At 51.6% G+C, this 15550-nt stretch overlaps 2 protein-coding genes across 2 annotated transcripts; both read right to left on the bottom strand.

The window, feature by feature from the left end:
- Positions 1-3059: 3059 nt before the first annotated feature.
- On the bottom strand, positions 3060-4030 carry h1-1 (H1.10 linker histone). The gene has a single exon (NM_001016699.2). The coding sequence runs from the start codon at positions 4024-4026 to the stop codon at positions 3391-3393; it is 636 nt and encodes a 211-aa protein (NP_001016699.1). The 5' UTR covers positions 4027-4030; the 3' UTR covers positions 3060-3390.
- A 7513-nt stretch (positions 4031-11543) lies between these two features.
- MGC69473 (uncharacterized protein mgc69473) lies at positions 11544-13664 on the bottom strand. Its single transcript, NM_001001233.1, is given in 1 exon segment — positions 11544-13664. A coding segment is annotated over 1 exon segment (705 nt). The 5' UTR covers positions 13629-13664; the 3' UTR covers positions 11544-12923.
- Between the last annotated feature and the right edge of the window lie 1886 nt (positions 13665-15550).

Genomic DNA, 15550 nt, shown 5'->3' with positions numbered 1-15550 from the left:
CGAGGGCAATCGGAGCCCCTAGGCAAACCTGGTCACGCTGAGCCCCATCATGTGCCCGTAACCATAGCCATACAGTGGGTTGGTTTAGTAAATATGGGATAAAAAGCCAAGAGAATAAACTGCGCACTGTGAGTCGGCATCTGTATTGTGCATGTGATATATAGCGATAATGAAATGTAACGGGAAGGTTAAACTGTCCTTTTATCTGCACGTGAGTCACGTGTGCGCCACTTTAATCGTGTGTGCGATGTTCTTTCATATTCACTTTCATTGGATTTTCCTTGAAGTCTTTTAAAGTATTTGTTAATAAACAACGTCCCCAACTGGATGTGTAACTGTGTGTGTTGCCTCCCTCAGTGTCAGGCTCGGGTGTCCGGGGCCCACTGGGTGGGCTTCCATATCCCACCCAACCCCAATTGTGCTGGTGTGTCTGACTGTACTGAGAGCTCGGACTCTGTGTTCAGGACCCACTGGGGGCTGCCACTTCAAAGCAGGGTCAGACTGGGGAGTGCCCCAACTGGTCACATCCCCCGCTCCCCCCTAGGGGCCCCTGCTGCACCCCCCAACTCCCCCCCCCCCCCCGCTGAGCCTCCCTAACTCCCCGCAGGACATCCTCCCCTGAGTGCATCAGTTAAACGCGTCAGGGGAGGGAAACCGTCTGCAGGGGGAGCGCCAGCAATGGTCGGGTCTGGGGGGCTGGGGCCCAATGGGGTTTTTCCCAGTGTCCTGGCACCCCAGTCCAATCCTGCCTCAAGGGCCCCCCACTTTGGCTTCAAACTTCTCTTCTCCCCTTGCCCATGTAGCACCACAAGTTAGTGCCACATACCAGTCTTCCTATGCCAAGCAGGCAGTGGAGCTGGAATGACGGGGCGCACGGGGGCCTGAGACCACCAGGTTTTCTCTTGGGGTTCTGCCTTCCAGTCCCACCCTGTGTGCCCACCCTTCAGTGACCATAGCAGATTCACATATATTAGACCCTTTTATTAAACAGACACGCATTTGCCTTTCAGTGTGTCTAATGAAAGTGCAGCTATAGGATCCCTAATCTGGAATGCTCGAGACCTTGGGTTTTCTGTATTGGGGATCTTTCTGTAATTTGTCTCTCCATATCGTAAGGCTACTAGAAAATCATTTAAGCATTTAACAAGCCCAGTAGGGCTGTTTTAAATATTACGGTATGGAGATCCAAATTGTGGAAAGATGCCTTATTCAGAACAGTCCAGGTCCCAGGCATTCTGGATAATAGATCCCAAACCCGTGTGCCTATATCAGAAGTTAAGGGAAGTGCAAAATTAGGGCTCACTGCAGAAAAACACACCCACTTTCTATTCATTTTAGAGGTGTAATTATCAATGGGTGAAAGAGTATTTTATATATACACTTCTAAAAAAAATTCCATATTAAAGGATATAAACGTGAGTTGGTCAGTACTCTAATCCCACACATTGGTAAATTTGCCCCAACGGCATTTTGTGGATGCTGAATCTCTTTTCTCTGTCCAAGTCATAACTTACTGGCAGATAATGACATGGAGTTGTCCAGGAAAGGAAAATCAAGGTAAATATGAGATTATTTTCCTTTATTCTTGTTCTATGGGCACCAGGCTAAGCCCCAGTACTATCAGAGTGGCCCGAGCGTTCCCTGGGGGAAGTGCTGTTAACTGGGTTGTGGGGAGTGGCGCAAGGGCCCCCCTGCATGTATTTCTATAAATGATACAAGTAGATTTATTTTGAACTCTATTTTCACCCTTTCACAAAAAAAAACTGAGAGCATTGAGTTCCCTGCAGATTCCACTGCCCCAAGTTTAATTAGAAATACCCCAAAAACCATGACTAGCAGGGGCTGCTCGACTGTAACAGGCAGAGGCCAGAGAGGATTTCAGTAATATATATATATATTCCTATGGGCTGCCCCATCGGGGTGCATTTCAAAAATGCTATCTTGCAGGATTCCCAGCATCAACATGATGGTACTTTGTGTGGAAACTAGATTGTATGGCAGTGGCACACGGGGTTAATATAAGATCCCCATACCTACTGGGTGGGACCAATACAAAACAGTGGAACCTGTTACCCTGGGATGTAACAAGCAACAGATAGAAACCCCTGGGAAATCAGAAGGTGAAGGCAGATTATAGGGGGATGGGGGTCCAACAGAAGAAATAAAGGCTACAAAGAAGGAAATGGAAGAGGGAAGGGTGGGTGGAAAGTAAGAGCAATAGATAAAAATATGGGGGGGGGGGGGGGGCAAATGGGAAATATAACATGGGGTATGAATAGGGAGAATAATATGGAAAGTAGAAATAAAATGGAAAGAACAGCAGAGAGTGTAATAGCTAGCAAAATGGGTGGAAGGGAGAGCAGACAGCGTATGAGGTGGAATGGAGAATAGAATAGAAAGTGCCCTATTAATTGCCCAGATGGCTGATGGTTTGGCACTGAGTTGTGCCCATTACTGCCAATGGCACCCATAAGAACCCCCCCCCCAAGGCCAATGGCACCCATAAGAACCCCCCCCCCAAGGCCAATGGCACCCATAAGAACCCCCCCCCCCCCCCCCCAAGGCCAATGGCACCCATAAGAACCCCCCCCCCAAGGCCAATGGCACCCATAAGAACCCCCCCCCCCAAGGCTAATGGCACCCATAGGAGCCTCCCCCAAGGCTAATGGCACCCATAGGAGCCTCCCCCAAGGCTAATGGCACCCATAGGAGCCTCCCCCAAGGCTAATGGCACCCATAGGAGCCTCCCCCCAAGGCTAATGGCACCCATAGGAGCCTCCCCCCAAGGCTAATGGCACCCATAGGAGCCTCCCCCCAAGGCTAATGGCACCCATAGGAGCCTCCCCCCAAGGCCAATGGCACCCATAGGAGCTCCCCCCCCCCCAAGGCTAATGGCACCCATAGGAGCCTCCCCCCCCAAGGCTAATGGCACCCATAGGAGCCTCCCCCCCAAGGCTAATGGCACCCATAGGAGCCTCCCCCCAAGGCTAATGGCACCCATAGGAGCCCCCCCAGCATGTGCCCATCACACCCCCCACACACACAAGTACAGCCATGTGTAAATACAAAACCTGTTTAATACCAAAGCATTGAAATCTACAGGAATACAAGGAGTCAAGTGCCTGGAAAGCTGCTGCCCGGACTCCTACAAGAAAGGGGGCTTTATTACCCCACACAGCGCTGAGGAGATGCTGAGAGTTTAGCCCAGCCAATAGGAAAGCCAGCTGGCCCCTCCCTGTCAGACGCACAAGGTAAGTGCCCCAATAGAAGCGCTACAGATCCCTACTCGGCACTGGGGGTCGGGCAAGAAACACAAGAGGGACAGTCAGTGAGAAGCGGAAGGTTATTTAATGGGAAAGCACAGCCCTAGTGTCCATAGTCCCTTGTACTTTATACCAGCCTGGCTCTGGGCTGCCTACGCTTCATGCTTCGTGTGCCCTTCTGAGGGGTTCGGGGTTTCTTGGGGCTTTTGGCCGCTACCCTGGCACGTCCCGCCTTCTTGGGGCTTTTGGCTGGTACCCTGGCACGTCCCGCTTTCTTTGGGCTCTTGGCCGCTACCCTGGCACGTCCCGCCTTCTTGGGGCTCGCCTTGTGGCCCTTGGCGTGACTCTTGGTGTGGCCCCTGGGGGCCCGGGGTGCCTTGCTGACGGGCCGCTTGGCTACGGAGGGTTTCTTGCGCCCCTGCATCCCCTTCAGGGTCTCCAGGTTGAGTCGGAAGGAGCCGTTGGCCCCGACCCCCCGGGTCTGAGTGAGGGTCTTGTTGTGCAGCAGCGCCTTGATGGAGTACTTGAGGTAGGTGCGGCCGTTCTGCTGGTCGAACCAGGGCACCTTCCTGGCTTCGCTGTAGATCTTGGCCAGGGACGAGCCGTTCCTCTCCCCCAGTTTGCGGATCGTATCGACCGCCAGTTGGCTGTACCTGCCCGGCTGGTTCTTCTTTCTTTTCTTTGGGGACTTTGAAGGGGAGGCTCTGACTTGCTGTGCGGGAGTTAGCGGAGCTTCGGGAGCGGTTTCGGGCTGCGGTGCCATGGTGCTGCTCTCTCAATGCTCCGATACGTGTAACGGCCCCGCCAGTCTCCGCCCGGTTTTATATCTAGCGTGCGGACCGCGTTGGGAACAATAACAGGTCCTGGCGCTTCTCAGCGGCAACTTGTGTTTCTTGCAGCCTCTTTATAGCGGGCTCCGCCCCCAGTCTCACCCACCCCTGGGCCGGTACCGAGCGACCCGGGACCCCCAGGCTTCTCCTCATCCCTAGGCGCACGAATTCGGAGTCGTCGCGGTGAAATTGACTCAGAAATCTGCGATTTAGTCGCTGCTACCCCGGCTGTGAGGCGAAAGGCGGAGGGGAGGTGGGGGTTTTAGGGGTAAATTACTGCTATTCGATAAAGTTAGTACCGGGCCGGAACCCGCAATGACAAAAGTGCGTCCCAGAAAGGATTCGGTGCAACTGCCCCGGGCACTGTCGGGCTGTGGGGGCGGGAGATACCCGGGAGATTCCCCGGGGCAAGTAACACACTCACGTGATCCGGGGGGGCGGGAGGCCGGGAGTCGGGGCTCACCCCATGGATTGGGGTTGTTGAAGGGGGGACCGATACACCAACAACCCCCCCAGGCTTGTGCCCCCACTCCATTATCCAATCGGCTGCAAGCCGCACTGCCAGCACCTCTCTCATAAAGTGGGAATGGTACTCCGGTGCCCCCCAGGGATTGGAAGGCCGGACCGACACAACAAGTACTTACCGCACACACTGCTTGTAATACCTTAAGGAAAAATTAAAATTCACCCCCCCCCATGTGCCAGTATATTGGTACCTCCCCCCAGGTGCCAGTATATTGGTAACTACCCCCCAGGTGCCAGTATATTGGTACATCCCCCCCAGGTGCAAGTATATTGGTACATCCCTCCAGGTGCAAGTATATTGGTACATCCCCCCCAGGTGCAAGTATATTGGTACATCCCCCCCAGGTGCAAGTATATTGGTACATCCCCCCCAGGTGCAAGTATATTGGTACATCCCCCCCAGGTGCAAGTATATTGGTACATCCCTCCAGGTGCCAGTATATTGGTACCTCCCCCCCAGGTGCAAATATATTGGTACCTACCCACCAGGTGCAAATATATTGGTACCTCCCCGCCAGGCTGCCAGTGTATTGGTAACTACCCCCCAGCTGCAAGTATATTGGTACATCCCTCCAGGTGCCAGTGTATTGGTAACTACCCCCCAGGTGCCTGTATATTGGTACCTCCCCCCCAGGTGCCTGTATATTGGTACCTCCCCCCAGGTGCCTGTATATTGGTACCTCCCCCCCAGGTGCCAGTATATTGGTACCTCCCCCCCAGGTGCCAGTGTATTGGTACCCCCCCCCCCAGGTGCCTGTATATTGGTACCTCCCCCCAGGTTCAAGTATATTGGTACCTCCCCCCCAGGTGCAAGTATATTGGTACATCCCTCCAGGTGCCTGTATATTGGTACCTCCCCCCAGGTGCCTGTATATTGGTACCTCCCCCCCAGGTGCCTGTATATTGGTACCTCCCCCCCAGGTGCCTGTATATTGGTACCTCCCCCCAGGTGCCTGTACATTGGTACCTCCCCCCCAGGTGCCTGTACATTGGTACCTCCCCCCCAGGTGCCTGTACATTGGTACCTCCCCCCCAGGTGCCTGTATATTGGTACCTCCCACCCAGGTGCCTGTACATTGGTACCTCCCACCCAGGTGCCTGTACATTGGTACCTCCCACCCAGGTGCCTGTACATTGGTACCTCCCACCCAGGTGCCTGTACATTGGTACCTCCCCCCAGGTGCCTGTACATTGGTACCTCCCACCCAGGTGCCTGTATATTGGTACCTCCCCCCCAGGTGCCTGTATGTTGGTACCTCCCCCCCAGTTGCCAGTATATTGGTACCTCCCCCCCAGGTGCCAGTATATTGGTACCTCCCCCCAGGTGCCTGTATATTGGTACCTCCCCCCCAGGTGCCTGTATATTGGTACCTCCCCCCCAGGTGCCGGTATATTGGTACCTCCCCCCCAGGTGCCGGTATATTGGTACCTCCCCCCAGGTGCCTGTATATTGGTACCTCCCCCCAGGTGCCGGTATATTGGTACCTCCCCCCAGGTGCCGGTATATTGGTACCTCCCACCCAGGTGCCTGTATATTGGTACCTCCCCCCAGGTGCCTGTATGTTGGTACCTCCCCCCAGTTGCCAGTATATTGGTACCTCCCCCCAGGTGCCAGTATATTGGTACCTCCCCCCAGGTGCCTGTATATTGGTACCTCCCCCCCAGGTGCCTGTATATTGGTACCTCCCCCCCAGGTGCCGGTATATTGGTACCTCCCCCCCAGGTGCCGGTATATTGGTACCTCCCCCCAGGTGCCTGTGCAGTTTACAGCTGAGTAGAGCCGATTACACTGTATAACAAGGGGAGGGGGAGGGATAAAAATCTTGGTTTTGTTGCCCAAACAGACTCGGCGCTTGGGGACTGAGATTGTACTGTGTGTGGGGTTATTCATAGGGCGGGGTCTTTGCACTTGGCCCTCAGCCTTATTCACAAGGGGCCCCTTTAGGAAGACCTGGTAGAACTGTAACACACTATGTTAGCTATAATACCTATATAACACGAGTGATGCCCTACCTGCGGCCCTCCAGCCTTGCATAGGCAGGTTTAGCGCCGGGCAGGGAGGGGCTTGGGGGCAATAAAAATCCTGAGTTCCCTAAAATCATTTTAGGGCGTGGAATAAGGGAATAAGGGATACAAAATGTACGTCTGGCCAACAGTAACCTGGTTCGGGCCTGTTTAATGGCCGCGGTAGGAGAGTAGCGGGTCGCTGGGCGGTGCCTCACATACTATGCATTTCCTTGCCCTTTAATCCCAGCCGCTGGTACAATAGTCTGTAATTTAGAAAAACATTTCGCGGTTATTCTTCCATTATCCACTAGATGGCACTGTTCCTTCTGTCATGAGGCTGGCGATCCTGTTACTGTAAGGAGAATTTATTACATTCAGGATTGCCCTGAGCAGTTCGACGTGATTGGATGTTCTTGCAGCCTCTGATTGGCTGTAATAAATGCAGCTCGTTTAAACTGGTTGGTAACGCTTTCTCGAATGGTTCATTTTAAACGTAATTCCGCAATGATGTAATGATTCGTATCGCCCAGAGCGGCCGGGGGTTCCGCTCCCTGTACAGCACATTCATATAGAGCAGCCGGGGGTTCCGCTCCCTGTACAGCACATTCACACAGAGCAGTCACTGCCGGGATCACAAGCAGTGGGGCAACCGGATGATCCCTGGCACTACTCCTATCCCTTCTACTACTCTGATCCCTGGCACTACTCCTATCCCTTCTACTACTCTGATCCCTGGCACTACTCCTATCCCTTCTACTACTCCGATCCCTGGCACTACTCCTATCCCTTCTACTACTCCGATCCCTGGCACTACTCCTATCCCTTCTACTACTCTGATCCCTGGCACTACTCCTATCCCTTCTACTACTCCGATCCCTGGCACTACTCCTATCCCTTCTACTACCCTGATCCCTGGCACTACTCCTATCCCTTCTACTACCCTGATCCCTGGCACTACTCCTATCCCTTCTACTACTCTGATCCCTAGCACTACTCCTATCCCTTCTACTACTCTGATCCCTGGCACTACTCCTATCCCTTCTACTACTCTGATCCCTGGCACTACTCCTATCCCTTCTACTACTCTGATCCCTGGCACTACTCCTATCCCTTCTACTACTCTGATCCCTGGCACTACTTCTATCCCTTCTACTACTCTGATCCCTGGCACTACTCCTATCCCTTTTACTACCCTGATCCCTGGCACTACTCCTATCCCTTCTACTACCCTGATCCCTGGCACTACTCCTCTCCCTTCTACTACCCTGATCCCTGGCACTACTCCTATCCCTTTTATTACCCTGATCCCTGGCACTACTCCTATCCCTTTTACTACCCTGATCCCTGGCACTACTCCTATCCCTTCTACTACCCTGATCCCTGGCACTACTCCTATCCCTTCTACTACCCTGATCCCTGGCACTACTCCTCTCCCTTCTACTACCCTGATCCCTGGCACTACTCCTATCCCTTTTACTACCCTGATCCCTGACACTACTCCTATCCCTTTTACTACCCTGATCCCTGGCACTACTCCTATCCCTTTTACTACCCTGATCCCTGGCACTACTCCTATCCCTTCTACTACCCTGATCTCTGGCACTACTCCTATCCCTTCTACTATCCTGATCCCTGGCACTACTCCTATCCCTTCTACTATCCTGATCCCTGGCACTACTCCTATCCCTTCTACTATCCTGATCCCTGGCACTACTCCTATCCCTTCTACTACCCTGATCCCTGGCACTACTCCTATCCCTTCTACTACTCTGATCCCTGGCACTACTCCTATCCCTTCTACTACCCTGATCCCTGGCACTACTCCTATCCCTTCTACTACTCTGATCCCTGGCACTACTCCTATCCCTTCTACTACCCTGATCCCTGGCACTACTCTTATCCCTTCTACTACCCTGATCCCTGGCACTACTCCTATCCCTTCTACTACCCTGATCCCTGGCACTAGTCCTATCCCTTCTACTACCCTGATCCCTGGCACTACTCCTATCCCTTCTACTACTCTGATCCCTGTGATCTGTGACACTTCCCCTATCCTGCACACTACTCCTATATGTGACACTTTGCTGACACTGCTCCTATTCTTTCTATTACTCCTATCCCTGGCACATCTCTTTTCTCTGGCACTACTCCTATCCCTTCCACTACTCCTGTCCCTGTCTATGCATTCTGCTTTTCTGGCCTAATCACTGGCAACCCATCAGCATTAAAATGTCCTTACAAAGCCTTAAAGGGCAGCATGGGAAAGAGGCTGGCATGCAAAAGGAGTTACTTGTACTGTTTCTTTAAGAACAGAATGCAGGAGAGGAATATGAGAAGCAGAGCCGTGTAGCAGTCTAACCTGAGAGGGAGTTCCCCACTAGAGTATTTGTTTCCCCCTCAGACAGACTATATCCAGGTACTTCTGAGAAGCTAGAAAGAATGGTAAGTTGGTACTCAGTGGGCATCCTTAACCCAGAGTCTAGACACTGACAGGGCAGCTTCATGTAAAATGTTTAAGCTCCAGACTAGAAATGGAACCTTTGGGCCTCATTTTTTTCTTGCCTCTAGTGCCAGTTTAAAGACACCCTTTGTACCTGCCATTAAGCGACTGGCCCCTTTAACAGGCCCTTCTGGTGACGGGTACAACTGGCAGCAACTGATTAAGTGACCCAACATTATGCACCCAAATTGTTTGACACAAAAGTTTGTTCTGATTGTTAGGGTGGGCAATTCCTAACGGCATTGTGGGAAAGTTCAACCCCTCCAAACCCCAGAAATCATGGAGCTGCTATATTGGTAAGTGTGAATGGAAGCTGCACCTGTTCATGGTTATACTGTCGTTTTGTTGCAATTTGTGATTAATAAAACAAACTGCCACAATAGGAAACAAATGTATTAGTAACCTGCAGCCTGTGTTGCAATAGTCAGTGACTGGTGTGGCGGTGCCATAACTGGTTATCTGGGCTCAAGTGCCAGACTCCCTGCATTTGTGACCACTGCTTTGAAGCAGAGCTGTCGGTAATTTTCTGGCAGCAATGGGAGTGTATGGGCTGCTATGAGTTATATGAGAGCGAGTAATGTGTGAGTAAAACTCACCTTGCTGCAAAACCCACCTGCAAAGGTCTCCATGTCTGTGCCAGATCTCAGCTTGAAAAACCTTCTTCTTAAAGCAGCCATACATGAGCTGAAGGGCCCAGAGGGAGATTAGTCTACCGAGGGCAACTAATCTCCCCCAAGTCACCCATTGCGTGAATCAGTCACGTTTCGCTTTGCCGAAAAATTAAGTGACTTTATTTTACCGTTACTTCCATATGGCATATGGGTTACTGTAACTCTATTGCCCCTTTATAATGTTATTTATTTTTCTGTACCTCCCAACAGGCTGTGAGGCAGGGACTGGTACCCAGTGCCATATTCTAGCCCAGGAAACCCAAATCATTATATCCCAGGATTTTCTCTTCTCCTGTTCCTTCCATATCAGGAAAAAAGAAAATTCTGCATGAGCTTTGGAATAGTAGCACACAGGGCACTGTATTTTGTAAGTAGCCCACACTGAAGGAAGTTATAGCCAGGCAAACATGTGTGCAATCAGGGGCGATTCTGGTCATATCGCCGCCTGAGGCGGCTTCTGGATGCCGCCCCCCCCCCCCCCCCCTCCGCTCCCCAGCGCTTACCTTCTGAGCAATTGCGCTCTCTGCACTAGAAGAGCCGAATTTCCGGTTTAAAAACGGCTCTTAAAGTTACCAGGAGCGGCTTTTTGCCGCCCCTGTGTGCAATCCCCAAGCAGATGACCCTTTGGCATTGTGTTTTTGGGTTACTTTCACAAAGAGCTCATGTACCCCATGTTCTCTTACCCCTCTAGGCGTTTTTGACCGCCAATACCCTCTGACGTGAAACAGTTGTGATTTAAACTCCTCTGCCCACCTGCTGTTTTTCAGTGTCGGACCGGCCCACCAGGATACCAGGAAAACTCCCAGTGGGCCCAGGTGTCAGTGGGCCCTCCTGCTCCTGACCATTTGGCCTGTTTCATGGTCATTCCCTATTTCTGAATGGGAACAAAGAGCAGAAATAGATGGAAGAATAGATGCTAGCATGTACATAAAAGAGACTAGGAGAATAAAGGGGTTGGGTGGGGAAAGGAGGAAAAATAGTTTGGAGAGTGGGTCTATGGTCTAAGGTTTTCTGGTGGGCCCCTGGGGTCCCAGTCCGACACTGCTGTTATTTAATAAGAAGTACCATGTGGATCCCACAGAGCTGGGAAAGGTGGATCTACAAGAACCAGGGAAGAGACATTCGCTTGGGGGTGCTGATTTGTTAAGCTTCCCCCAGCGAGTATCACTACAGGCCTGTAGCACACTGTCCCATCCATACTCCTCGTGCGTCCTGAACACACGCAGTAAAGATTTTACCTGAATAGAAGGCAGAACGGCAGGGACCCCAGTGTACCTTTTAGAGGACAGAAGCGCCCGGGGTCTGAAGCTGGACATAAACGCACTGATGATATTGTGCAAAACCTTGTATCGTGCGATATTCAGTGTGTATTGGGGATAGACGAGGCGACTGATATCGCAAAAGGCTGCGGATACTGGTCTCCTCATTGATCGGCCAGGTTAAAAGATTTTGATCGGGCGCCATTGAAGGTGCCCAAGCAAAATCTACATTCAGGGCTGAATCGACAGGAGGTAGAATTCCTATTGTTTCTACCCCCATATCTGATGATTCAGCCCTGAACGTCAGTGGAGGGTGGGAACAATCTCGCTCTTGATCGAAATTGCTATGTGTATGGCCACCTTAAGGTTAGTAATAATAATCCCTGGGGGATGGGGGGGGGGTTCCTAACACATTGGCAGTATATTCTTATGACAGTATCCCTTTAACACTTGAGATGGTAACTGTATATACTCATTTCACACGGCTGTAGGCAAGAGTTGTTTACTAAGCATTAGAAAATGAAACAGACTTGTTCCATACACAGAACCATTACAGACATCACTGTGCAATGTAACCGCTATGCAGTAACTGTAATCAACACAAAATATACAAAAGGAAATATGGCTCCCAGCAAGCGAATAACCTGAACATAACAAGTCTAGGCAGGCCCCTCCCACAGCCCTTCGGTGAAGCCTTCAGTACACACCCACACTACAAGTTGCCACGGTGACAGCTGCTATTCAACCAATGAGAGGCTGCTGGACATTTTAAATCGCACAAGGAAGTGGCAGAATAGTATTGCATTGTAACATTGTTATCAGTGCTGTACAACGGATTCCTAACTACCACAGATCTGTGCAGGCTGCCCCGGCAACGTGACTTCCCAAATGTGATTGGAGGGGCGGGCGGGATAGAAAAACTCCAATGATAATGAATGGCTAAAAGCAATCAACTTCAGTTGAGAAATTAACAAAAAGGGTTAAATGATGCAAAAAGTGCAACTTTACACTCTAGGCTTGGGGGGGGGGGGGTTGGGGGGCAGATGCCCAGTTGCACCAAGTAAAACTGCTGATCAGAGGATGTCTGCTTCCTGCCCCACCTACTAAAGGCCATTAACTAGAGAACAGTTGCCCCCGTCCCTAAAGCAAAATCTAAAGCAGGAATTGTTGGTCAGTGCTTCTCGGGATCATTGTGTGCTGTAACTCCCAGCTCCCTGCACTATGCTGTGGTTACAAACAGCAGTTACAGTTCTACCAGTATACATACATACATGTTCCTTTATATCTAGAGATATCAGTATACATACATACATGTTCCTTTATATCTAGAGATATCAGTATACATACATACATACATGTTCCTTTATATCTAGAGATATCAGTATACATACATACATGTTCCTTTATATGTAGAGAAGCACTGGCAGGAGGGCCAACCGGCACACAACCAGCTATTGTTGAACTCTCTGCATCTGTTAACCTGGACATACTGGGAATTGTAGTTCAGCAAGAGCCCAGAGTCCCCCCCTTTACCCTTAATAACCATTTAAAGTCACACAGAACAGTCAGGGTGTGCTGGGAATTCGCTTTCAGCCAAAGCTGGGGAAGAGACAGACTGCACACCGGGGATGTCCGACCTGAGGCACATCCAGCTGTTTTGAACCAAAAGTCTCAGCACGCCGGGAGTTGAGAGTTGTAGTTCAGCAAGAGCCAGAGGGCAGCAGGTAGGACATCCCTAGCTCACAGGTCCCTTGCCCAGAATGTACCATAACACAGTCACAAGGGAATGCTGGAACTTATACCCGACAGGTCAGCAGAACCGATGGAAAGGAGACCCCCCAGCCTGGATTCAGTCACAGTTCTCATTCTCACGCCTTCTTGGACTTGGGCACCTTGGGCACGCTGGGCTTGGCCCCCTTCTTCACTTTCTTGCCTTTGGCCCCTTTCTTGTGGCTCTTGCTGGGGGCTTTGACGCTGCTCTTTTGGGGCTTCTCCTTCTCAGCCGTGGGCTTGGGCTTGGCCTTCTTGTGGCTTTTGGCCGGGCTGCTGCTGGCGGCGGGGGCCCTCCTCTTGCTGGGCGGCTTGGCCGGCGGTGCGGCCTTCTTCTCAAAGGGCAACCCCTCAAGCTTCTTCTTGTTGAGTCGGAAGGAGCCGTTGGCCCCGACTCCTTTGACCTGCAGGAGGGTGTCGTTCTGCACCAGCGCCTTGATGGAGTACTTGAGGTAGGTGCGGCCGTTCTGCTGGTCGAACCAGGCGACTTTCTTGGCTTCGCTGTAGATCTTGGCCAGGGACGAGCCGTTCCTCTCCCCCAGTTTGCGGATCGTATCCACGACCAGTTGGCTGTACCTGCCCGGCTGGTTCTTCTTCTTCTTCTTTTTCTTAGCGGAGCCTGAGGAGGAGGAGGAGGAGGAGGCGCCCCCCTTATTTCTTTTGCTGGGGCTTCTCGTCTGCATTCCTCCTTCTTCTTCTTCTTCTTCTTCTTCCTCCTCCTCCTCCTCTTCTTCTTCTTCTTCTTCTTCGTCTTCCTCCTCCTCCTCCTCGCTATGCAAGTTCTCTTCCAGCTCCAGAGCCATGCTAGTTGGTATCGCTAAGTCGGTGTCGCTAGTCGCTCAGTGTCGCTGCTCTCCAGCAAATGACGCGGCCGCCGCTGCGCAGTTGCATCTTATAGTCGCTCGGCGGACCATGTTGGAAACAACAACAGCCGCAGCATCTCTGTGCATTAACTTGTGTTTGTTGGGCCACATTCCGGGCCCCTTCTCCGTCCGCCGCAGTCACCCCGAAGGCCGCTGAGCCCCGTCACCCACAGTCCGGACGACCCTGCGGCCCCCCAGCGGGATACATGGAGCAAATGACAGGGAGACGCGGGGAAAAAATGAAATTAAATCGCGCACCCTATGACTGGTCCGCAGCAATGGATGGGGGGCTCCTGTTTGCGCCGAGTTAGCGCCTACACCCTGCGTCTGTTTGGGCTTATAAAGCGACAGGGGGGTAGCAAAGAGCACGGAGAGGGGATTCGAGGTGACTCTGGGGCGCTGGGGGCACTGGGGCATTTATTTTAACAGATTTATTTTCCATCAACTAACACAGCGAGCGCCCCCCAGTGGCGGAATCAGGCGGCGGCTCTGCAATCAGAAATGATTCCAAATTCATCCAAGGGGCACGCCTCGTCCTATTATAAAGTGGCAGTGTATTCAATCTATATATATATATATATATACTCCAGGGGGGCAGGCACCGCTAGCAGCCCCTACACGTCCATTTGAAAGAGAAAAAATGTGAAATCACCAGGTTGGGGGGGGGGGGGTAATACATTTTTATGCTCCCAGGAATCCCTTGCCCGCTCTGAGCAGGGAAATGCCCAGTACAACACTTATTTATTAATAAAACTTCATGTAGCGCAAGGGAATCAGGGGAATAGAATGTGGTGCCAAGTTCTGTAGGAAAGTACCCCAGGCTGGGGTAAAAAGAGTGACCTGATCTGCCCATACACGGCCAGTGTTATATATAATATACAGGATGGGGATATATTAAGAAGATGCCAGTCAGTGTGTGTTGTTAATCTCATAGCTGCATGCTTGTGGTTAGTGTCTGCGCTGGTGGAACAAATATCAACTGGCAGGTTTTGGGCCATTATATGCTGTTGGGAAACTAGTGGTAGGCAGGAAACTATGTGCAATAGCGCCCCCTGCTGCTGTGCCTTAGGCATTTGCCTCGTCTGCCTACCTCTAGCAGCTAAAATGGGCACCTTCCCAACTGCAAGATATTCATTGCTGCAAGGTTATCAGCATCCTGATTCACTATCCATAAAGAAATATATATATAAAGGCCAAGGGAATCTGCACAACAGGACCTGACTGTACTGTAGGTTCGGGCAAATGCCAGAGGGGCTGCTGTAAGATGCCATACACACTCACTATTTATTGGGCTGGGGGGCTGTTTGGGCCTCTGTGTACTGGGAATGCCAGAGGGGCTGCTGTAAGATGCCATAGACGCTCACTATTTATTGGGCTGGTGAGGGGGCTCTTTGGCCAGGGCCGGAACTAGGGGGAGGCAGAAGAGGCACCTGTCTAGGGTGGAACAATTGGGGGGCGCCAGGCAGGAACTTCTCCTGCCTACCCCTAATCCACGCTCCCTTGTCATTGCCCCCGCAGGTTGTCATTACGCGGTGGGGGCAATGGGGGAAGGTGCAGGGGCAAGGGGGCTGACTGGGTTGCTAGGGCACCCTGTCGGCTTGGCCCGCCCCTGCTTTGGGCTTCTGTAGGCTTGAAATGCCAGGGCTTCTTCTTACAGAAGAGAGAAAATAGCATCTCAGGAAAAGGAAAGGAAAGTGCGTCTTACCTGTGAACAACTGTGCCCATCAGCAACTGGAACAGCCCTTCCTATTACAAAAAAGGGGCGTGACAGAACTTACGGAGGCCCAAATTGGGGTTATTGTACTGACTATAGTATATCAAAGGCCAAATGTCTGGATGTGGGCAGATAACTTTGAACCAAA

Source organism: Xenopus tropicalis, chromosome 4, assembly GCF_000004195.4.
Source record: "Xenopus tropicalis strain Nigerian chromosome 4, UCB_Xtro_10.0, whole genome shotgun sequence".
NCBI lineage: Eukaryota > Metazoa > Chordata > Amphibia > Anura > Pipidae > Xenopus > Xenopus tropicalis.
This window is presented reverse-complemented; position numbering and strand designations above follow the sequence as displayed.

Excerpts from the sequence above, each read along its gene's own strand:
- h1-1 (NM_001016699.2), bottom strand. The coding sequence starts at position 4,026 with ATGGCACCGCAGCCCGAAACCGCTCCCGAAGCTCCGCTAACTCCCGCA.